General features: G+C 41.2%; 1 protein-coding gene across 4 annotated transcripts in view; it reads right to left on the reverse strand.

Moving 5' to 3' along the window:
- Nucleotides 1-23,984, reverse strand: part of SNTG2 (syntrophin gamma 2) — a 229,470-nt gene that overhangs the window by 23,450 nt on the left and 182,036 nt on the right. For 3 of the 4 annotated variants that reach the window (XM_082215563.1, XM_082215562.1, XM_082215565.1), the window contains exons 11-12: nt 16,271-16,309; nt 9,318-9,434 (exon numbers count right to left, since the gene is read on the reverse strand). In XM_082215563.1, the coding sequence (XP_082071689.1) occupies nt 9,318-9,434; nt 16,271-16,309 (156 nt within the window). The remainder of the gene's footprint in view (nt 1-9,317; nt 9,435-16,270; nt 16,310-23,984) is intronic. The other variant, XM_082215564.1, reaches the window with a different exon arrangement.

Here is a 23,984-nt window from a genome sequence, read left to right on the forward strand (position 1 = left end):
GTGGTCCTGGCTTAATCCAGTAGCGCAGGCTGTGCACACTTGTTTCGGAATTTATTATTATTATTTATTGAATTCATATACTGCTCTTTAGGGACGCGGGTGGCACTGTGGTTAAACCACAGAGCCTAGGACTTGCCGATCAGAAGGTCGGTGGTTCGAATCCCCGTGACGGGGTGAGCTCCCGTTGCTTGGTCCCTGCTTCTGCCAACCTAGCAGTTCGAAAGCACGTCAAGTGCAATTAGATAAATAGGTACCGCTCCGGTGGGAAGGTAAACGGTGTTTCCGTGCATTGCTTTGATTTGCCAGAAGCGGCTTAGTCATCCTGGCCACATGACCCAGAAGCTGTACGCCGGCTCCCTCGGCCAATAAAGCGAGATGAGCGCTACAACCCCAGAGTCGGCCACGACTGGACCTAATGGTCAGGGGTCCCTTTACCTTTACCTTCATACTGCTCTATACCTGTAGGTCTCAGGGCAGTTCACAGGATAAAATCAGAATATAAAACCACAATGTACATAATCAAAAGAAAGCCAACAACAACCCACAACACATTTTTAAAAGGGCATAGGATGTCAATCAAATCAACCAAAGGCCTAGTTAATAAGGAACACTTTTGCCTGGCACCTAAAGGTATATAATGAAGGTGCCAGGTGAACCTCCCTGGGGAGAGCATTCCACAGAAGGGGAGCCACTGCAGAAAAGGTCCGTTCATCTGTTTGCACAAGAATGGGATAGAATTTAGCTTATTTAAGAAGAGTCTGCTTGCATGGACAATGTGTATTAGAAAATGACTAAAAAAGGTTTGTTGTTTTGAACCTAGAACACAAGTGCTTAAGGTTCATCAGAGAAACTACCCCTATTCATATTGTTTAATCAGAGAAACTACCCCTATTCATACTGTTTAATAACCTTGGCTACTTTGGAGAACCAAGTTTCTTCACTGTGTTATAGGTGTCTGCTCACTGAACTTGAGTCTAGGTGCTTTGTTTGCCTGGTAAAGGAAAGCCTAGTACAGAACTCAGTGCATAGGGCAAAGGAAGACCATTTCCTGCCAAACGTCTCCATCATCATGGAGGAGGAAGCGGATCCACTTGTTATTCCTCAGTGTGGGAACTCCTGAGAGTGTAAGTATCTTGAACTGCTTCCAGTCTAATCAAGCCTCACCGTACACCTATTGATTGGCTTCTCAGAACTCCAAGAGGAAAGGACATTGTACGTGAAGTCCTGTACCCACTGTAAAAATGCAAGGAGCAGACAGTCACTGAACCTGACTCCTTTGTGTTAAAAGAAAGACAATTAACCTTAGCTTACCGTACTATTCACCTGACCATAAGACACACCTAGTCTTTAGAAGGGGAATGCAAGAAAAAAATATTCTTTAAAGGAAGCACTGAGCAGAGCCTGGGATGCATCCCAGGCTCTGCTCAGCGCTCCCTTTCACGAGCCGGACGGAGCGTGTGTGTGGCGCTTGCAGGCTTTTCCCTGAGGAGGGAGAAGGGCAGCCCGTCACCCTTCTCCCACCTCGGGGAAAAGCCCCCAGGAGCCACACACACACACTCCGTGCGGCTCTTTAGAGGGAGTGTGGCTCTTGCTGCCTTTTGTGGGAGGTAGGGGAAGGGATAGAGCGTGGCTAAGCCAGAAACTAGAACAGCGAGAGGAAGTGCAGCGATCCCTCTCGCTGTTCTAGCTTCTGGGATAGCTGGCCAGCCTGCATCCATAAGACATGCACACATTTCCCCTTACTTTTTAGGAGGGAAAAGGTGCGTCTTATAGAGCGAAAAATACAGTAATTGTGCATGGGAAGTACCCTTTCAGATCATCCAAACCTATACTGCCCTAGCATACCAGAGTTTCCCAGTGTTTCTGAATGTCTCCATTTCCTTCTGGAGCCTTTCCTCTGGAAGAATAGAGTAAGGGTTGCATCAGGAAATGTGTTTTGCTCCAAGACACACCCAGCATTAATATTCTTGAACACGGAAAGTTGGTATACAGACTTGCCCCTCTCCCAGAATTCTTTAATTACCATCTGATTTATTTAAACATAATTAAAATGAATTAGAAGTGGGAAATGCCTAGTAATAGCTTATTGAGAATCTTTTGTGATCACATCTGTTTGCTGTTTTATTTAACATGATAGAGTCTTGAGGACAATAGTTCAAAAGACTTTGCCAGCAACAAGACAAAAACATAATTTTCAGTCCCTAATTAGCCTCTTGAGCAACTGCAGTTACAAAATAATTGCCAAGGCCTGCACCTGTCCAATTCTTGAAAAGTTGTTTAACTCCTACAGGGGCCTGTTGGGTGCCATTTATGAAGTCTGCCATATATTAAACTACTTTCCCCAAAGGTAGCAAAAATTGTGGTATCTCTAAACTTGACAGATTTTGTACTCCTAACACCACATATATCAAAATAAAAAAATTCCTTCCAGTAGCACCTTAAAGACCAACTAAGTTAGTTCTTGGTATGAGCTTTCGTGTGCATGCACGCTTCTTCAGATACCACGTATATCAGAACACCACATATATCAAAATCCCACAACATAGGCATTCAAAAAGTTTGACTGAAGGGGTACAACTATGCAGCTGAGTGAGGCTGAGTGAAATAAATAACATTTTACTTAAAATGATATAACTATTTTTAAATAAAAGTAATAGTTAGATCTAAAGATAATCCTTGCAAAAAGAGGAATTAACTTAATTTCCACACTGAAAATGAGACACCTTGTGCTAGTTTTCTTGAGACAGCTTCATTGCTTGTACTCTTCTTTTAGCAAAATAATATGGGAAATTAAAGATGTACAATCTTATATACTTGAATGGTGTCTAATGGGTTGCAGATATCTCTGTGTGTGGATTTGATGCTTGTAGGAGTACTCAGCTCTCTAGAGTCTCTGAATTTTAAAGTAATCATTGTTCCCATTAGAAAAATGCAAAGAAAAAAACAAAACACCCAACCAGTTGATCATATTCCAAACAAATATTTCCAACAATAAAAGAGCAAATTCAGCAATCTTGCTCATAGTATAGATTTCGTAGATAAAAACAAACAAAACAAACCTAACAAAGTCTATACAACCCAAGCAAATAGATTAAAGCTTTCTGATATGTCAGTTTTGCTAAAAAGGTACCATTGTGATCAAGGGATTAAGTCTTTCCTTTCTAGTGAATGTTTTTGCTGAAGTCTTCCTACAGTTCTTGAATAACAGATTAGCTTAAAAAAAACCAAACACCTGGTTTAACCCATCTAGATTGACAGTGCTGATACACTGCTTTGTCCCTATAATTCAGCATTGATGAATGTGCTGATCTTCGCAAGAAGGGCTTCTTAGACATGTAGTTGCCAGATTTTCTATGCTGATGTTAAGTGAATTTTTCAAGAATATATATAAATACACAGCAGAACACAATTCTATGCATGGAAAGGCATAGGAGTGAAGAGCTTTCCTCTGCACTGAAATGAGGGAGCAGAAGATGGATTTGAGGGAACAGTGTGCTGGTAACCCTGATGGGTATGAGAATGCAAGGCGGCCAAAGGTCAAGGGGAGAGAAGCACAGGAAGAGGAAGCAAACTCAAATAACTTCAGCAGAGTGCAGAGGTGGGCGGGGGGGGGGGAGAGTAGCAGCTTCAAGAGTCTAAATGAGGAGAAATGCTCCTGGAACAAGACTGGAAGGTGAGGCCCCCTTCCAGCAATAGAGATTCTGTTGGAGAAACTGGACATGGAAGAAGGGGTGAATTTTCTGCATGGGCACAAATCACCCCATGTACCGTGGTACCTCAGATTAAGAACTTAATTCGTTCTGGAGGTCCGTTCTTAACCTGAGACACCACGTTAGCTAATGGGGCCTCCCGCTGCTGCCGCGCTGCCAAAGCACGGTTTCAGTTCTCATCCTGAAGCAAAGTTCTTAACCCAAGGTACTATTTCTGGGTTAGTGGAGTCTGTAACCTGAAGCGTCTGTAACCTGAGGTACCACTGTATAAGATAAGCCAATAGATGCAAGGTCAGTGGCATCTATATAAGTGATTGTGGCATGCCAGCTTATTCATCGGCCCATGAGTCGGAGTCTGTGTTATGTCTTGAATTGCTGAAGCAACAGATATATTTTCACATATAAGCTGTATGTATATACCAACATGTGGAACTGTATTACTGAAGCCTTATCTTCTGCAGCAATAAACTATTTTGGACCTTAAGCTGCCTCTGTGTAGTGACTGGAACTGGGGGTAACTTCTGCTGTATCTCACATCAGATTCCCAACAGATTCCACAATATAGCATTAGGTGCAGGCATACCTATCTATGAGGATTCTGCAAGATCCCTCCTATTTTGGGTGGTTGGGAGCTTGATATGAGGATGCTGGTTGCTAATTTTTCTCTACTGAAATAGTAAGAATGGTGTTTTAACTCCTAGAACCAGATTGGTGTCCTGGTTGTTCAGTACAAGGAAAAAACCCCAGACAAGGTACAGGCCAAAGACGCCCAATAATCTTGGGTCCATGGGGTTAAAATCACATGTATTTGGGGGCCTAATGTTTACTGCATCCTCAAGTAATCATCCAGCAGAGCTTCTCTGATCATCCTGCTGGTAAGGATGGGACTCTTTAGGCAACAGAGGCCTTCTGACTGTTTGGCCCATCATTTTGTGAAAATTCATGTAATTTTGAAAACTACATTGTTTAGACAGGCAATATGAATTTTCGCTATTTTAACCAATCAGCATTTAATGATGTTTTATTGATGTTTTTTACGGATGCTTTATGCTGATTTCATTCTTATATGCTGTACTGACACATTTTTATGAAAGTGTGGATTATAAATATGTAAACAAGTAAATTAAACCCCACATTTTCCATTTGGCAAAAGACGGTGGTCGGTACAGTACTTTCTGAAGTGTTTTCTGAAGGGGGGCGGGTCTGATTATCACAGGGAAAAGCCATATAGCTATTTTCCATTTTCCCAGCCCACAAAATGGGGGCTGAACAAAATGTGGCTCACAGTTTAGACCTGACATTCATGGTAGTTTCTCAGTCATACAGTTGTCTGTTTCATTTTTAGGGGGTGTTTTGAGTGTGTCCATGTGTCCAAAGTGGAGTTTGGGCCTATGCCCCCAAAAATGTCACCCCCACACTTTCCATTGCCTAGCACATCAGTGGTGTCTGGGGGGGGAATGGACCCTTAGATAGTCATCGTAAGCATACGTAAATCTTTGGATCAGCGGCTTAATATTACTGACCTGATCTAAGCAATGCACAAGGTTTTGCATGACTAAAGGCAACCCCATCGTCTTATGGAATGCCAAGTAACTAGTTTTTGAATCAAAATGAACAGTGCAACAAAACCTTATTTAAAAGCACACCTCCTGCTGAGGTGCTTGTGGTTTTTATAGCAAAAAAGAATTATGAGTAAAACAAAACCTTTAAAATGTATCTTAATGCAAGTATTCTAATCAAAATGACAAATTTGTTTGTGACTCAGCAATTCATTATTATGGCAAATAGGGTAGCAGTGCATAAACAACTTTGTCTCCTTCTAATAAAATTAGAAATATTATTTTGTAAGGTTGAAGCTATGAGTGTAGCTGTATTAGAGGCTGTGTTAGAAGAAATGAGGTTGAACACATGAAACTTACAAAAATGATGGTTCAAAAAAGGGATGTGCATTGTGGAAACTCACAAACTTTCTATTTAGTCACAAACCAAGCTGTTTTAACAGTTTTCACAACCAGTGTTGTATGCTTGGAACGCCAATGTTTGGAAACTTCATGAAATCAATGGTTTAAGTAAGCCTTTCATCTTGACTGAAAACAGTTGTTAACTGTCTGGTTTTAAATCAAGCTGCTCCAATACAATTCTGAACATGTTCATCGGAATATGTGCATGTAAATATAACAATGCAAAAGCAAAGTTGGCCTTCCAAAGTTTTTGGAAAATTCCTACAGCACCTGTTTTTTTAGTTCTGCGAGCTGTTAGGATTGGGTCACAATCCTGTTTTGTCCTCTACATTGATCTGTGTGTCTGTATGCACTGATGAAGAGAAATGACTATGAAGCTGCAAACCCACATAGTGTGTAATTGTGTTCAAGAGGTCAAATTTCTTCCATCGCTGTTTGAACTCTGTCAGTTATATGCCATGAAAGGGAGGCACACGGCTTGCTATATTTTACCTTTTGTTGTCAGTGAGTATAACTGTTCACTGGTAGCTCTTGTCTCACTCACCCATAGATGCTTGGCAATCAAAGGGTATGACTTGAATTACCCAGTTTCTCCTAAGAATTCTCTGTTCAATGTTCTCCTTTAAACGTCTCGACTTACTAGCTGTGGAACATGGCATTCTGTTTGCCCTCCGATAACACATGCTGAGAAGTGAAGCCAGGCTTCTGTTTGCTCCCCCTCTCAATAGGGAAGGGTAAGAAAGGACTTGAAAGTTTCAAAACGCTTAGGGCGCTTCCTTCTCTCTTTACCAAACTGTTACATGAAAATGTTAAAAAGTAGGGACATAAGAACGGTCTCCTGGATGAGACAAATGGCCCGTCTTGTCCTGCATCCTGATCTCACCGACCAGAGGCCTACAAGAAGAACCCAACAAGGACAGGAGCACAAGAGAAATCTCTGGACTTTCCAGCACCTGGTATTTAGAAGCGATACTGCCTCTGACCTACTGGATCCAGGCCAGAGGCCCATCTAGTCTAATATCCTGTTGTCACAATGGCCAACCAGATGCCGCTGGGAAGCCCATAAGCAGGGTCCTGAGTCCAGCATAGCAGCACATCCAAGTGCTAAGTACCACATTTTTCGCTCTATAAGACGCACCTAGTTTTAGAGGGGGAGAACAAGAAAAAAAATATTCTCTCCCTCTCTGCGCAGCGCCCCTTCAGTGTAGTGGCAGGAGAAGCGGAGCCCCTTCCATTTCTCCTCCCGCTTTGCTGAAGCGGCGCTGCACAGCTTTCCCTCTCTGCGCAGTGCCTCTTCAGCACTGAAGAAGCGCTGCGCAGCTCTCCCTCTCTGCGCAGCGCCCCTTCAGCGAAGCGGCAGGAGAAACAGAGCCCTTTCCATTTCTCCTCCCACTTTGCTGAAGGGGCGCTGCGCAGAGAGGGAGAGCTGCACAGTGCCTCTCCAGCGAAGCGAAGCCAGGAGAGCAAGAGGGATCGGTGCGCACTGACCGGACGCTTCACGTTGCTTTCGCTGAAGCCATGGAGCCTGCATTTGCTCCATAAGACGCACACACATTTCCCCTTACTTTTTAGGAGGGGGAAAGTGCGTCTTATAGAGCGAAAAATACGGTAACTACTGCCCACTTGCTAATATTCTGTTCTTGGAACAGCATGGTGAAGGATCAACTCTCAATGCCTATGAATAAGCAAATGCATTTTGTCTCTATAATAATAGTCGGTCAAATGTCCTTGGAAGCTCTTAAGTGGAAATGGGTGCCCACTGTCCTTTGCTGCCCTACCACAAAGTTTAGACAGACACATATTTGGAGGCTCTTCACAGAAAAGAAAATGAAGATGGTAGTGTTGCCCAATAACATGAAATGCAACTCCTCACCCACAATAATACAGCAAGCAGACTTAACATGGACACTGGTACCAGAGCCTGCAATAAACCCAGATGCCAACTTTGCTGCCCCACACACTCAGACAACACCATCACTGGACCCAACAACACCAAACATACCATCTCAGGCCTATTTAATTGCTCATCTTCTAACATTGTGTATGCCATCAAATGCCAGCAGTGCCCTTCAGCTCTCTATATTGGACAAACAGGCCAAACCCTACGCCAAAGGATAAATGGACATAAATCTGACATCAGGAATCACAAGACAGAGAAGCCAGTAGGAGAACACTTCAATCTCCCAGGACATTCAATACAGGATCTCAAAGCAGCTGTCTTATTGCAAAAGTATTTCAGAAACAGACTTGAAAGAGAAGTTGCTGAATTACAACTTATCACTAAGCTGAAAACTATGGAGAAACCTGGTCTTAATAGAGATATTGGATATGCTAATCACCTGCATACAGCCCAAAGCTTGTAATTGCAATATGGTAGTTTGTACCAGTCAAATAAACTTATTCTACCATACTCATTTTTAGTGTTCACAGTCTATTCACATTTAGGAAGTGATTAACAACAACTTCAAATTAGCAATGCTAATTAGTGATAATGACAATGTTGCTTTTTGTGATGGGCACACCTTTTTGTAAGGAGCCAAAGGAACTGCCAACACGTTTTGACAGTCAACATCTTGCACTTAAAAACACAAGATTGGCAAATTGTGTGAAAATTCGACCTCCTGACACCACAACACACTGACTTTCAAATTCCAAGTTTCAAAATATCAACTATTAGATTAAGAATAAAGCATGCAGGTTACATAAATATGTGCAAAATAGGCATGTTGTTATAAATTATTGCTTTGCATAATTCCCTTATTTTCCTTAACTAACAAAACTGGGTTTTTCAAGCAAAGGATTTGGCACTGTTCGTAAGACAATCTTGTTACCAGGATTTTTTTAAAAAGAAGCGGGTGGAAGTTCCACGTGTCATTTTTTCCCTTCAGCGTCATATTATATTGTTGTAACTAAATACTTCCCTATCCTTTATGTTAAGTAAAGAAATCAGTATCTTGCGCCAGATCCCACACCACTAAATTGTTTGCCATTCCATCTCCATGCATCGTCTTTGTGTGTGTGTGTGTGTGTGTGTGTGTGTGTGTGTGTCTAAAAGCATGAAGAAGGGAACCTGTGGCCTTCCAGTTGTCAAAAGTGGCTGTAACTAGAAATACAAGGCTTCATTCTAAATATGGTGGTGAAAGAAAATTTTGTCCAAGAGACTCTGCTTTCAGAATGGGTTCTAGACAGATTTTGAATGAGCAAAAAGGCTTGTGACCTTTTTCTCTAGAGACGTGGATTGTAGAGGAAAAGGGTCAAAAGGCCCTACTGCTCATTCAGAAGTCACCATGCAATTGTACTCCTGCTCCTAATATCTCATGCTATCACATCTACCACAAACCTGCTACAATTATAATTTGTTAGTTAGCTAGTGATGCTTTAGGTACCTGCATCAGGCCACCTGGGCCTCAACTTTGGCCCAAAAAGCAAAGAACGCCCTGATGACATTATTAAAGCCCTGAATAAGTCCTGCTCCCAGTGTTCTCCATGTTTTATGCATGGGAGAGAAAGATTAACAGTGTCTGAAAGAGTTGTTGTGAACATCCTTTTGTAAATTCCACTGTGCTTCATTATTCAATTGGAAGGGTCATTTTTTGTTCCAACAAAAAGAATGTCAATAACAATCGCATGCGAAAAGGTTGCTTACCGGTGGCGTGCTGAATATGTAGAATGACGAACCCTTCAATGCCAGGAACTTGAATTTATAGAGCTGAGGGGAATCTGCGCCCTGGAGGCTCTCATTCACCCACCCCATATGAATGACCTGCAGAATAAAATCTTTGAAAATGAATTTCAACTCAGTCTACCAGAAGTTATATATTACATAATCCTGCAGACCATCACTTCTAGAAGAAGAAAGCACAATCTCTTTGTCCTGGGCACACCAATGCTCTAAGGTCTCTAATACAATAATAAGAATAAGAATAAGAATAAGAATAACAACAATAATTTTTATTTATACCCTGCCCTCCCCAGCCAAGACCAGGCTCAGGGCGGCTAACACCCGATATAAAAACAATTGATTGAAATACAACTTAAAAACAAGATTAATCTATAGAGCACCCTGGTTCTTTCTGGTGTCGCTAAAACTAACTGAAAGTCATTGCACATAGAAGCTGAACAATGTTGAATAAAGTACATAATCTGATGTATGTGCATAGCAGCACAGCTGTCGGAAACTGAGCAATGTGCAAAAATACCCACAAGGATTTGAGAATACGTACATATATCATAGCCATCGTTCAGCGACAGAGGATATACTCTGCATGCAGAAGGTCCTAGGTTTAATCTCTAAGATCTATCGTTAGGCATCTCAAACAGTAGGACTGGGAAAGACTTGGCCAAAACTTGGTAGATCTGCTTCCAGTTAAAGAAGCAAGATGGATCAATGAATGGCTCTTGATTCAAGGGCAGGACAATGCCATATATTCATGGGATAGCTATATTGGCAAGTCCTATATCACTAATGTTTGTGAAGAAGTATCTGTTTTAAAGCAATTGCTATGTCATGCTCTCCTGCAGTCTGAAGAGCATCAACATATTTATCAGATCATAAGGAATATACAGCAGGTAAACTAAGTGTATATATAAAACCATGGAGTAAATATATATTTCTCACCGCAAGATTATGAGTCAGGTCCAGAGAACTCCATTTAACATTTTACTCATAGAGTAGGGCATTCCTACTTAAAAGCCACTCCTGAGAAGTAGGGGGCCTCTAGAATGGCATGAGGCATGGCATGGGATGGGGAAATCAGTGGAAACTGTAAGGATCACGTGGTTGCACAAGCACAAATTCATTTTCACTGGTGCAAGGCAAATTTTGATCCAAGCTTCACTCCTTATCCAGCTATCAATAACAACTCATATTAATAATTGAAAAACAACAATCCCATTATTCTTCAAAGTAGTAGCTATGCTTGAAATGCATACACTTCAAGGGGAAAACTCTGCAGGTATGAAGAACCATGAAGTATTGCTTTATGGGGAGTTTTTAAGGCTCCTTTATAATGTGTTCAAGAAGAAAGGTGTATAAATCCATTATATAAATAATAAATAAATATGAAAGTGGCGTTCCATGAAGAGATTTTAGGATATCTGCAATCTTAAACTTGCTAACCCAGAAGTAAGTCCCATTAAGCTCAACGAGGCCTACTTCGGAGTACACATGTAGAAGATTGCACTGCTATCTCCATGATTAAACAAAACAATACATTATGTTAATACCCCTTCAGTGACATCCTCTGCATATGAATTGCTATTTATCCTTTAAAAAAAGGGGGGGGCATAGAGATACTGTAAAGACTGAACAAAAACATGAGACTTGATTTTATGTAAAATCTATTTTGGAGATTATAAGTATTACAATAAATAGAGGGAAGGCAAACTGCTGAGCATAAAAATGAAGAAGAAATAGGCATTTCACAAACATAATATGTAGGCTGGCAGGGTTGCAGCTGAAAACGGGAACAATGACTTCACTAGGAGTAAGATATGCCATTGTGTGTCATGTTGCAATAAAAAATTAAGAAGGCAAAGAAAGTTGTAGCTTCAGGCATCTTAGGGTGGCTTGTTTGGTCTATTTATTCAAATACAAATGAGCAGTTGGTGACAGCAATTATATACAAGGGAGGAGGAAACCGAGAAAAGTGAAGCTGGAGCAGATTTTGCCCTTCTGAAATCTTGCGTGTCTCACATGAATAAGTAAATGGCAATTAAAACTCGTGATTACTCTAATAAACTTGCCAGGTTGCCTGAAGTTCTAAAGAAAGTTAGCAGTCATGATTCCCATTGGAGAGATCATGGAGGGCGATGGTTGGATCCTGATGAGGAATGGGAAGAGCTTAGGGAGTTGGAGCTGAATAACCCTGGGAAGGATTGTAGTGGGATGTCGGTGGTGAAACTGGGACCCCTCTGAGTTTGGGGAGGAAGAGGCCAGTAGTCCAGGAAATTGAGATTTGGATCCAGGGGAGGGACTAAGCAGATTGGCAAAAGAGTGTTCTGCCTCTGTGACACCAGACACACCCTGACACCACCTCCTCTGGCAAACCGAATGCCAAATTGGCACCAATTCCCACCTCCATGGAAACAGAGGTGTTAGTGCCAGCAAACAAACTTTGCAAGCCTAAGCTACTTGAAGGAATGTCTGCTTGCTTGCTTGCCTTGGTCCTGTTCTTCGAAAGGAAGGTGCAGGGGACATGTTGCTTGCTGGAACAATGCTTTAGATTGTGATTAGCCATGTGTCTATATCTCCTCTCCACCTGCTGGACTTTGTAACCTGTGCCTTGCCTGCATCCCCATCTGATGTATGCATTCGATACTTTGGCAGAAACTGTGCTGGGAGTTCAAGGTCTTCATCTGGCAGTGAGGACTGCCATCGCATTAGCATGCAAATTATATGATGGGCTATTTTAAATACTTCAAAATCATAGATTCGGTGAGCAAATTACTAATACTGCAACTGCTAAGTTTCTAGAGCTACATAACTTATTGCACACAAAGCATATCAACTGCTCCTCCATAAGTTATCACCAGCCTTCTCCATCAAAATGTGTTGCATTATATCTATCTATCTATCTATCTATCTATCTATCTATCTATCTATCTATATCCCACCCTTCACTTAGCACTGTTTTAACCTTGCAATACATTCCTTGAGAAAACAAGCTCTTCCTTGCCCCAGCAAGCTTACAATCTAGAATCTGACTGCTGGTAGGGTGACCATGTGTCTTACTTTATAGAGAAGAGTCCTCTCTTTGAAGGGCTATCCAGTTCAAGCCTGGCTTGAAGTTAAAGAGCAATAAGAAGGGGCAACAGGGGCAGCGGACTGAAAAGGCACTTGGGTCATCTAGTTATGGGAGCTGTTTTGTATTTCTATTTAAATGCTATTGATAATTTCTAAGTATGTATATGCAGATTTTATGCAAACCTGTATCATCTATTCATCTTTTTTTGATGGAGAAACATTTTTTGTATTATGCATAAGTGGCCACTATAATTGCTGCGGACAGGCAAAGGCAGGACAGGCAAGAACAGAAAGCAATTAATGTGAGCAAATGCAGTTAATTATATTTAGAATTTGATTTTGGTTGGTAATGAAGAGTGGGTCTAAGCAAGAGGTTTTTTTAAAAAAATAAAAAAATCTGCTTCTCTACAGTGAGATATCTTATTTCCAATATATAGAATACAAGTGCCCAGCCAACCATTACAAATCTGTTTTTTCAATCTCTGAACATACTTCAAAATACTATAGTAATAAAACTGGATTGACACCAGACTAGTAGTTCATATTAAGTTGATTAAAAACCTCACTTTAGACTTCCCATAAAGCAATGAGAGGAAAATTCATTTTAAGCTAAAAGAATAGATGGGTGTGCGTGTGTGTCCTCTGCACAAATAGCACCATCACTTATTCAGTGAAGCTGTCCCATTTGTGCAACAGAAATGCCCCCCTCTCTCATTCCCCCGCTCGCTCCCCAAATTTATTTTGGGGTTCCCTCAACCCTCTGGAGAAGATTGGGAGTCATATGGGACCCATGGGGAGAGGAGAGGGAGGGGAAGTTCTATTGCCCAAGCAGAAGCCCTGGTGTGAAGGCGACAACTTTGTTGGAGACAATCCTTAATGCTTCGTCAAGAAAACCATTGATGTGTGTGTGTGTGTGTTTAGAAATTGAGTCACAAATCTAGCTGCCTCGAAAAATAACACGGCGTTAAGTGCTTTCAGTGTTCTGAACATTTTGATAAATTATACAAGGCAGACTCGAAAAGTGCTAATATTTGGAGAGCAGGAATGGTTAACTTTCTACAAGTTCCAACTAGATGATGTACAAGTTTATGCTATGGGGCTGACATTTCATTTTCACACTGAGGCAAATATATGAGCCTTCAAACAAACAAACAAACAAACAAATGTCTCAAAGAATCATTACAACGAAAAATAGCTTAGCTGAATCAGTCCTGTCCAAATGTCTGGAATGAATTTTGCAGCAAAGGCAAAGCACATGTTACATTAAAAAGAGGGGTAATTTCAGATATGAATGGAAAGAACATAGAAAGCTGTTTAAGAACATAAGAGCAGCACTGCTGGATCAGTCCAAGCAAGACCTGATTGTAATAGTATCCCCCCCCCCCAATTTGTGATTCCTAGCAACTAGTAGACATGGACATATTGTCTATGTTAGTGGAGCAGAACAGTCATTGATACCTAATCCTGTGATGTTGCCTGTAAGAAATAAACTGTGTCAGACCATTGCTTGATTTGCTCAATAAATATCTACACATACAGGCAGTGGCTCTTCAGGTGTCTAGGCAGAGTATTTCCCAGGCTTACCAGGAATGGTTGAACCCGGGACATTGTCCCATGGATACACAGCAAGTAGTTAAACTATGGGATCTGTTGCTACTAGAGATAGTGAAGGCTGCCAACTTGGATGGTTTCAAAAAGGGATTAGATAACTCTATGGATAATAATACTATCAACAGCTAGTAGTAATGATATCACCTCTAGTATTGGTGGTGGTATTATTATCTCTGAATGTCAGTTGTTGGGGAGCATGAGTGGGAGAGTTTCATTGCACTCTTTGCTCTCTTGTGGGTTTTCTCATAGGCATCTGCCTAACCACTATGTAAACATACTGGTGCATTAGATGGGCTTATTTTATAGGCTCACCACTAAGCTAAAGCCTTGATGTGAATGAAAGCAAGTTCCAAGTCTTGCTTCTAGTGCTTTCATATGTAATTAATTGAAGCAGAGACTCGTACATCTCCCGTCTAGGGGAAGATGTGTGTATTATCAGTGCGAATGAGCCCCACTTTTGGTATTAATGGTATGCACAGATGCAAGAACTGTGACTCATTTTTGCTTCCTGTCTTTCAACAGCTCATTAATGTCTCTGACTGCTCACAGTGCCTGCCATTTGTTATCTAATTGTAGAGGTACGTCAGTGACATGCTGCACATGTCTATGTGCCTTCTTACTTTCTTTGGATATCCCATGTTACTATAATTGATATCAACGATTCACAAACTGCACTAACAGCACACTCATAAAGATTCACTAGTTAATTTCTAAAAAGAAAATAGCTGGGATTCAAATTTAATTGGAAGCCTTCCTCCTTATATATGGAGGTTGGCTATAGTAGACAAATTCACTGAATCTATTTCTTTATTTCATTTCCTTTTATCTACTGTATTTACTCAAGTCTGATGTGCCATCGACTCTAATGTGCACCTCAATTTTCAGAACCTTGAAACCCAAAAAAGTATTTGCTGGCAAATGTAAATGTGCCATCGAATCTAATGCACCTTAATTTTCGCAACGTAATTTGGCCAAAAAAGGTGAGCGTTAGATTTGAGTAAATACAGTATATCCTGCCTTTCTCCTGCTGCAAGACACAAAGTGGCATGCACATAAAAATCCTCACAATCGATAGTTTGCTTTAGTTAAAATATGATATTATAAGACATATCAACACCATATTAATCTTACAGGTGACAACACCCATAAGAGATCAGCCTCGCATTTTCTTGATCTAGAAATTATTGTTTTTCTTGATCAACCTAGTGTGCTATGGAAGTGAACTGCATGCATTGAAAGCATGATATTAAATAAATATCTGGAAAGATGTTCACACACTTTGCATCATGTGCTCACCTCTTTCCCACCTCCCTGGATTTCCCTTTCCAAAAAGTCTAGGTGTCAATCTCCTGAGGGATGACAAGCCGTTTGGAAACTAGTAAAAATTCTATTAAATTAGGAAGCAGTAATATGGGATGGGATTTTGATGAAGTTATAATGGGGACGCTACACAAATCTTGCAGCCCATGAGCAACACTCAATTCACAATAAATTGCTGGGTGGAAGCTCTGAAATATTATTGGTTGTTGGAGGAAAAGCAGGGGATCTTGTCATCACAAAGCTGCAAGAAAGAGCAGTGTTAGGAAGCAGAGAGAAGTAGGCTGGATTCTTCTTCTCAGCTGCCACTTTCTATTAGTCCCCCTCTTTCTGTTAGCCCTTGCTTAACACCTTTTGGTCTCCTGAGTGCAAAATCTCTGCAGCCTGCCTTCCACATGCCAATGGCAAGGTTGTGGTTTATGCTTGGTTGAAGACTACCAGCAACTAGGAAGAGAAATGTTTTGAAACACCTTAATGGACACGATCATTTGCAGAGCAAGCTAATTAACTGCATATTACATCATACAGTTGCTCCCCTATCACCACTGCCAGCTGTGATTTTGAAAACTTCCAAAATTCTAACCTGGGTCCTCTATTAATTGTTGAAATCTGTTTTGACACATGGAATATCAGATACTAAAACATGCTTTCCCTTAAGGAATGCTTATATAAAGCTCTCAGTTACATGTGTCCTCTGCTATGCAACTTGCAAAAAGATAACTTTTGGCATGGTCCAAGCAAAGTTAAACTCTTCTGTCATCAATTTATTTCAGTGGAAACAATGTGCATATGTGCTCAGTTTTCCTACTGGCATCAGGGTCTTTTGAAAGTGCTGAACTTTGGCTTATATGTGTTTTTGGTGACTAATTGGAAGGCGGAAGTGGAAATGGCAGACTTTTAGCAATAACCAAAGTAAATTATCATACCTGATCTGAGGGAGAACAGCATTTATTTGCCATCTTCATCTGCAAAAAAAGAAGAAGAGATATAGCTACCATTTCATAATAAATCACATTATATCTTACATGTTTTGTATATACAGTAACTAGAGTTTGACTGTAGAATGTCATCTATATTGCAGACTAGGATGCAAACATACTATATTCACATTAGCGGCATAAAATGAAAAACAAACAAACCTATGGCTTTGTACATTATATCCTCATGGGAGGTGTGTGGGGAGACTAAAGGCACTGTTCATTTTTTAATTCACTCATATCACACATTCCTCAGCTCAGCAAATCATTTGAATAAGGTATTCATAGGTGTGTTTTTTCATCACTTTCATCTGGTTGTTCATTTACTTTTACTTTATTACTGATGTTCAACTGTGGAAAGCTACAATATAACTGTATATAAACCATCAGTATCTCTTGTTTTTAAGCAGTACTGAAACTCAAATTCCTAGAGAAATTTGCAGCAAGCATAACCCTCTGGAAACTTCTGTGAGCAAGGAAAAAAATGTCCTCTTGATTTCAGTGATGTGGAACATTAAACACACTTTGCATCAGATCCTTAAAACTTTTCTGCCTTCAGGAGTCCCTCTCGAAATAAGTAAGACCTGTACTGTACTATGTGGACCACTTGGAGAATTATACTGCCAAATATGAATAATCACTTTCATAAAAATTCTTCCTAGTCCTTACGTTTACTCAGCTGTTCTGTGGCCACAAATGTATCATTCTCAAGATGGCTGGCATGCAAAGTTACAGTCAATACAATGACCTCAGACAAGCTTGGAGACAGTAGTTCCTTTATGAATAGCAAACTAAACTAGAAGATGTGGTTTTCATATCTGTCTAACTGTAGAGCGATTCCCCTGGAGGAAGAACTTTTTAGTTCAAAAACAGGTTTGGATTCAACTTTTTAAAACAGCTTTCCCACCTATTGATTTTATCTTTTGCATTTTTGCTACATTAGTGGCATGCCTCGCCTCTCCGATATCTGCTGCAGACTTTATCCTTAAAAAACAAAACAACAACAACAACAAAAAAGATGGCTGGATGTTTTTTAGATACAAAGAGGCAACCCAGGTAGCGTTTCAAGTTCACAAAGGCCCAGTGGAAATAAAATGAGCTAATGTTCAGTATGTTGGAAAGATAAAACTTTTTGCATGGGGACAACCCCCGCCTTAAACATATGCTAAAAGTATATTTTTAGAAATCTCCCCCCCACCCTCTTCTCACTCCAGTTACTGAATTATTTATGGAGATATGTAAATAATTGATGAGCACAGAAACCAAAGCACCTTCTTAAAAAGATTACGGCTGCAGCCCTGAATCTGCTCACCTGGCACAAAGGCTCATTGAAAATTTCAGGGACTTGTTTTTGTGCAAACATGTTTAGGATCAGACTGCAATTCATCTAATCATGAAAAATAAGTGCAGTTTGATGACACTCTTCCTAAAACAGAAAGCCAAGCTGCTGGGTGTGTGTAACAATGAATTAAGATAAATTTACAATTGTTGCTAGTTATAAAGAAATATTTGGGTTGCTTCTGGCCCTTTAAGCTCACTGGCACATGGCAGTGATAAATACTCTTCATCTCACTATTGCTATTCATATAAAGCGTGTTCTCCTTCATAGAGAGCACGTGTTGCAGAGGGGTCTGACAGGCCACCCCTCTGTTGCTGGGCGAGTTAGTATGGATGACCATCCGCAGTGATTGGGCGGTTGGGTTACTGGACAAATTTTGGTGTTGCCATTTAGAGGGATGGACCAAAGGTTATAAAATCAAGTCATGCAGCACTGACTGGGCTCTTTTGCTGTGTGCATCGGATCACCCGCCCACCCTCCCTAATCTAGGGCTATTGCGTTGATCTTGTTATGCCTGTCATGGGGTCATCTGCTTTTGGGGCAGGGACCTGGTAGGAATTTTGTCCATTTGGCTGATTGGCTGCTGCCATTTGGTTTTTGCCTACTGCGTTGTAAATCGTCACAACTTGTAAGGTTGCAGTTAGGCATTGGTTAAAAAATTGGTTGGTGGAGGGGTAAGGATTGGCGGTGCCTGCCCCTCCAATGCTGCTGATGCAAGGGAATTCCGTTAAAGGAATCCAGGGGCTTGCCATTCTTTCGTCTGTACCCATGAATGGGGCTTGGGCCGCGCAAGCCCCTGGGAACATTTGGGGAGAGGTGAGGGTCTGGTGCCCAGCTCCATGCTCTCCCCAATATTGTTTTCCCTTACTTGCTTTCACTGGAATCCAGAAGTCAGTTCTGTCCCGGGGGGGGGGGGAGGACAGATAGTCAGAACCAATGCCTAAGCAACCACTCACATTTATGTATTTTAATACAATTGTGGCCAAAATTGTGCCAAAAACCTTAAACAAAAATTATGTGTGAAGTGTTATTTATTTAGGAGTGGCTTGGAGGACATCAACACGCAAGTGGTATTAAGAGGTGCAAGCTCCAGGATCGGCTTGTAAAAAAAACCCCACAGTTTCAAGGGAGAGGCTGTGCAGTCTCCATAAAGTGCTATTGCAGCTTCAGCCTTCAGAGGACGGGTTGTGTGTCTGGCTCTGGGAAGCTTCCCAGCCTTCTGAAGCTTAGCTGAAGCTTAGCTAGCCTCTCTTTATATACCCTGGGTAAGCCTTCTCCCTGGCTCATATGACTTTAGAGTGGAGATGAGAAAAGGGGGCAGAGTTGCTTTTTCATGTTTGTTTTCAAGTCAACCTGTCCCTTTAGAACAAGAGAGAGGGAACCTCCAATAACATGGTCCATACTTCACCCTCCAGACCTCCCCATTTGGCCTGTGGGGCTGTTTTGGGGAAGCCACTGCTACCTGCCCTATGCCTGATGGCATACATGACACCGGGGTGGGGCAGGTAAGGGTGGGGCATCCAAGGAGCAGTCAGGAACATAGCGCTGTTCCTTTGCTGCAGCAAGGTGCACTCCCTGTCAGGAGCTCGTCCTACACTCGAGTAGGACCCTGGAAGAAACACATGCCTGACTGGCATGTCCTCTCCCTCCTGGTCTTTTGTTCCAGAGCTTCCAAAGCTTTCTTCTGCCCAAACATCACAGCTACCAATGCCAACAGACATCGGCACACTTAGGGATCCGCAGAGTCTTCGCAGCTTGCATGATGGACCTCAGCAACTCAGCATTTTGGCTAATCTACTTTATTTACATACAAACACACACGGAGCACTGCAACATGGCTCCCTCTCTCTCTAGCATCAGACAACAAAGAGAAAGAACAAAGGACAATAGTCCCACTTCACGGAACATAGTAACACAAACATCCTGTCTCCTTCACTTCCTACTCTGTGGAGTCAAAACATACACCGTCATGTGATAGACAAAAATCCCATGACTGCAATCACGGAGCAGGAGTTCTAACACTCCCATTTGCCAGTTAACTTATGGGTAGAAGGAGCGAGCCTTGCTCAAAGGAAGGGAAGTGTTTTCCATTTAATGGAAACTGCTTCTTCTTGCCAGCGCTACTCTTATGCTGCTGAGTAATGTTGTTGGGAAAGAGGTTTCGAACAGCCCCACACTGTGCTTTTAAGTCCCAACAACTGGGGCTTCAAAGTGCAGCATTGCCTGATGTCACTGTGATGTCAGGTGAATTTTGGCCCACTCCTGCTTTAGAGTTCACTGCAGGATTCAGGGGTTTTCAAGTGGAATCAGCTCCTTTCAGAATGGTCTCAGAAACACGACGTTGATACGCAGGGCACTGAAAGGTTCCGCCCTGTCCCATGAGCAACTTCCAGTGCAAAAACAACAATGAAGAATGAACAGCAACAAAACCCACACCAAACTGGTGGATATTCAGCTCTGGGATGTATGGATTTCCCCCATTCATTTCAATGAGCGCAGCAAAACCACTCATTGGTTCTGGAATTTAAACAATGAGTTTACTGCCTCTACTGAAATGAAGAAGGCCGTTTGGAACTCCCATATCTGTAAAAGAGGGGAAAGCCTCAGCTTTATTATGACCTGATATTTGTAGTGGAACTAACGCCAAAGGCTGTTTCATACTTGCCTATTTTAGCATAGATCTGCACCATATTGCATACGTGCAATGTTTCCTCCCCTGTTCAAGCTTACCCACGCACACATTTTTAACTATACCATATGTATACACAGTGGAGTGAATCTTATTTAGAAAGAGGAAGAAGGGAGGAACATTTCACCATCAGTGGCAGCAGAATTTGGCAGGCAGCAGGAAGGCACCATATGCCTTTGTCCCACTTACCACACATGCTTAAATTCAAGTTTACAAGACAGTCACAGAAATATTCCCTCTGGAACCACATTCTGTTAGCCATTCTGCAAGATGCAGCTGTAGAGTCTCAGAGCTAAACCAACTGCTCCTACTCTAAAAAAGATGCCAGATTCTTCGGGCATTAATCCCACACTTTCTCTCTGTATGTACGTATGAAATAAACAGCATGCATGAATACTACCCCCCACCCCACCCCCAAAAACCCACAGCATCAAACATTTACGGTCTTTGGTGCCAAACTGCTGAATCAATCAACTTAGCAAAAAGATAGCCTACCAAGCAAGGGGCGGGGAGAGAGATAGACAGACTATGTGTGTGTTTCTGGAAACCGTAAAATGGGATTGTGATATAGCCACATTCTTGATTGGCTTAGCATCTACTAAAAGGAATTCAGTAAAGGGGCAAACAAATGAAATCTGCTACACATTTAGCATATTTTTAATAATAATAATAATAATAATAATAATAATAATAATAATAATAATAATAATAAAGGTTCCTATAAAGGGAGAGAAAGAGGGCAGTAGATGGACATTGCAGGGGTATTTATTCACAGAAAGCTTGCACTTCTTGAAAAAGGTACAAATCTTTTCACAAGAAAATAAAGAAATAGGGATGAATGAAATAGAACTTATCGATTTGTGTTTTAAATGTGTCTTCTGTCTTGTTTCCATGCAGGGTTTTTTGGGGGTGGGATCCTAAAAAAAATTTTTTTACATGCTTTTCATGGCATTCAATTTTTAAAAATGTAATTTAATTTCTTTTAAAGTATTTACAAGGTGGTCTGAGGGCCGTTTTTTCTCATTCCCTTTTTTAAACATAGGAAGCTGTCTTACGCTTAGACAGACTACTGATCTATATAGTTTAGTACTAAATCGATTAGCAATGGCTACCCATGGTTTCAGACAGGGTTTTTATTTATTTCCTAGCCCTAGCTAGGCGTATTCAACCTCTGACCTTCTGCATTCAAAGCAGATGTTCTACCACTGAGCTACAAACTTTCTTTCAACAGTTTTCAGCCATGGAGCAGGTAGACAGCCCAGCACTTGCTGAGCTTATTGAAAAGGAATCTTAAAAATGCCCTGGATGTGCCGTTATGACATACTATCCCTTCCTGGGTAACCGTAAGAGGAAAAAAGATGTCTGCTCCCATGACACTCCGAAGGCAGTAATCTTTTATTCCGTTTTACGTCCTTGATGGCCTTGCGGGGACATTGTGAGGAAGAAAATATGGCTGCCTCCTAGGTACATGGGAACAGCCACCTTTTTTCTATGAAATTACGCAGGAAGGGACAGCACATCAAATTGCACCACCACTTTTAGACACATTTTCAACTAGCTCAGCAAACACTGTGATTTCTACATGCAGCTCTTCTGACACCTTCATAAAAATGCAAGGGGTTTGCATCTAATTTTAGTCACATTCAGAGCAGATATACTTATATTAATGGGCATGACTTCTCTGGGCATAACTCAGTTAGATACAAGCTAAATTGTACGCAAGCAGTGCTGTGGAAAAAGTTCATAGATATGTGGTCTCATTTGTGTACCTTCCATGTTCAGTGTGGAGCTCAACCTGAAGCCAGAAGAGCTGAAAAAAGAGCAGGGAGTGGCTTGCCAAATTATTGGAGTACTACAATATATCCAAAACAATGGGAGAAATTGGAAGGATCTCAAAAGAGAAGATAGACAGGGACTGGAAGGTGTTTAAAGGATACTTGCAAAACCATATTGAAAAATCAGAACTCCTATTAGAATAAACAAGTTCCGTTTTAAATACTGAAATACTAAATAAAATGGATAACAATGTGTAATAGAAAAAGAAGTATGAAATTAGGTTAAAGGTGTGTGAAAGAAAGCAATAGAAGTGGAAAGAAATTGCAATCGAGTAGATTAGAAGTCTAAAACAGGTGGGGTGAGGGGTGGTGGATGGTGATGGGGAAAGGAATTATCTGTGGGACTGAGTGTAGGTATTCGTAATATGTATGTATTAATGCTGAATTATTTTAACAATAACAACTTTTCAAAAAAATTTTAAAAAAGAAAAGAAAAAGGAGCAGGGAGAAGAGGTCATAACAGATGCCCCTGGAGACTGGTGGGATTGGGATCAAGGTGCAAAGGAATGAGGCTTAAGGCTTTCCCTTCCCATTATGGATCCATGTGAGAAAAGTGGCCCGGATGCCAAGACCAAGGCACAACCCCAAGTCCCTGGCTATGAGCTCATCCAGGCCATCAGGATCCTGCTGATGCTCCCTCAGCATCTTTATCTTGGCCTCTCCCTCTTGCCTGGTGGACTCGAGTAGCCGCCCTGCCTCCTCCACCACCATGTTGAAGACGTTGGAACCACTTCTGGTGGATGGGCTGCAGGACAGCAAGTGTCCTGAGCGTGGAAGTGCTGCTGTACCTCCGAGCCAGCCTCTGCACTAAGTGCAGCCACAACTTGCGAACCAGGAGGTACAGGCTCATCTTGGACTTCGAGTGGGAAATGGACATCCTGATTATCAAGACTGATGTGTGTAACTTCCTAATCAGTGGTGACTGGGCAGACTACCTGGACTTAATATCCATCTTGCCACTGGAAGTAGGCCCAGGAGCCTTACCATGGCCCACTACCATAGGACTCCAGTTGGCACAACATCTGACTGAGCTGGCTTAACACTGGGCATTATGTGTACAGTGGTACCTCTTTTTAAGAACTATTTGGTATATGAACTCCGCAAAACAGGAAGTAGTGTCCCGGTTTGCGAACTTTACCTCGTTCTATGAACGGAAGCCGAACAGTAGAAGGGCACCAGCGGCAGGAGGCCTCATTAGGGAAAGCATGCCTCGGTTTAAGAATGGCTTTGGTTTAAGAACGGACTTCCGGAACGGATTAAGTTCGTAAACCGAGGTACCACTGTATTTTATTGAACTTAAAAGAGTGAAAGATGATGAGTCATGGGAGCGTGGAGATTGTCTGCATGACCTTAACAGCACTTAGTTTTTTTTTTTCTATTTAGTTGCTATTTTGTTAATGTTCTAGACATTGTTTTTTATATTATGAATGCCGTATAGATTTGTTAATTATATAAGACTTTTGCTTGTATTAATTATATAATACAAACATTGTGATGTTTAGCTTATTTTTTAGATGCTGTTTTTTAATTTTTATAATGTATTAATTTTTATAATGAATGATTTTAGAATGTTGTTTATGTTGTACCTTTGTACTGTTTTATTGTTGTTAGCCGCCCTGAGCCCGGCTTCGGCTGGGGAGGGCGGGATATAAATAAAATTTATTATTATTATTATTAGTGTTTTAAAGATTGCAATTGTCTTATTCATGGTTTGTTATTTTATATGATTTATACTGTATTTGTGATGTTATGTCCTGTACTGTTATTGTTATTGTTTGCAAGCTGCTTTGAGAGTCATTT

Source organism: Podarcis vaucheri (assembly GCF_965113315.1).
Source record: "Podarcis vaucheri genome assembly, chromosome: 3".
NCBI classification, from domain to species: domain Eukaryota; kingdom Metazoa; phylum Chordata; class Lepidosauria; order Squamata; family Lacertidae; genus Podarcis; species Podarcis vaucheri.